Genomic DNA, 1,343 nt, shown 5'->3' with positions numbered 1-1,343 from the left:
ACTATAAGCTTTATCAAAAAGGAAAGTTTTAAGCATACCCTTAAAGGGAGACAAACAACTCAACACATATTTTACAATGGGCTAATTAGAACATTAAAAATCAAGGCACTAATTAATAAAAATTAATACTTCTGGGGGGCAAAAAATATGTGATCCAAGTTTTTAACCTGGGAATGTTATTTGGCTAATATGATTCTCCTTCACTGAAAGCATAAAACCTTTCGGATGATTTTAGTCTGCCGACTTACTGTCTCTGAATCTCCCCACAGTCCATCCTATGATTGGATGAGGAAGCTGACCCAAAGGAAGAAGCAAGCTAAGAAAGGGAAAGCCTCACTGCTGTTTGACCATCTGGAGCCTGTGGAGCTGGCAGAACACCTCACATTCCTGGAGTTCAAGTTTATCCGGAGGATATCAGTACGTCAACCTGTACACATTCAACTCAAACCTCTAATGGTGCTGAGAGGTTCATGAGAAATGCTGATGGTTTCCTTCCCACTGGAAGCCTGAAACTGACTGTGGACAAACCTTTGCTGTACAGTCAGTTGATAAATTAGGCTAAAAAAAAGTTAATAATTTCAGTAACTCAGATCGCTGATGGAAACGCAGACTGACCATTTATCACTGTTAACCACAATAATATTCTACTTATAGCACATAAAAAAAACACTTTCCTGAACATTTGACTGTAGACGTAAACAAAAATATGTTTAATACCTGCTTAGAGGTTGTTGTTTTTAAAAGGTATTTTTAATCAGACAGACAATCCTCAGCAGAACCGATATCCAGATATATTGGAAATGGCTATTTAGCAAAACGTTACCAACTTAGGAAACAGAAGCACACAAGTACTGGGGGTGCTGTGATTTTTTTTTTTTTTTTTGGACAAAAGGCCTATGAGCCAATACTCCTATTTAAAATACAATAAATAAAACTAAATAAGTAAATAGAATGAGATTTACTACTTTATTGTCATATACAGTGGACACAACTAAGGTCTGTAACACACAGATATAATCAGTTCTCAGGTGAGTATATTCGCTATTAATTCAACTTTACAATAAAACTATAACATGGTAGATTTGGTCAGCTGGCCTGAACCTGAGTCTATTAACTTCAAAATCCTTTTATGCAAAGAATACACAAAGAATACAAGATCAAAATAACAATCTAAAATACTATGGTTACGTTAAACTGCAGGAATAGATATGAAAGTATAATTAAACTATTGGTGCTTCAACATACCAGGAAGCAGATTTCTCATCTCGATCAATATATTTGTTTTATACCGAGAGGCTTAAAAGTTTAATCAAATCCAGTCAAAACTTCCAAGAGCGCTTCCG

At 35.4% G+C, this 1,343-nt stretch overlaps 1 protein-coding gene across 1 annotated transcript in view; it reads left to right on the top strand.

Moving 5' to 3' along the window:
- The window catches only part of rasgrp3 (RAS guanyl releasing protein 3 (calcium and DAG-regulated)), a 61,452-nt gene that overhangs the window by 37,909 nt on the left and 22,200 nt on the right, over positions 1-1,343 (top strand). The window contains exon 6 of the mRNA XM_015387145.1: positions 270-417. Coding sequence (XP_015242631.1) covers positions 270-417 — 148 coding nt within the window. The remainder of the gene's footprint in view (positions 1-269; positions 418-1,343) is intronic.

The sequence above is a fragment of the Cyprinodon variegatus genome, unplaced genomic scaffold, assembly GCF_000732505.1.
Source record: "Cyprinodon variegatus isolate N-32 unplaced genomic scaffold, C_variegatus-1.0 Scaffold386, whole genome shotgun sequence".
Lineage (NCBI taxonomy): Eukaryota > Metazoa > Chordata > Actinopteri > Cyprinodontiformes > Cyprinodontidae > Cyprinodon > Cyprinodon variegatus.
The sequence above is the reverse complement of the archived record's forward strand: the minus strand, read 5'-3'. Positions and strand labels throughout refer to the sequence as shown.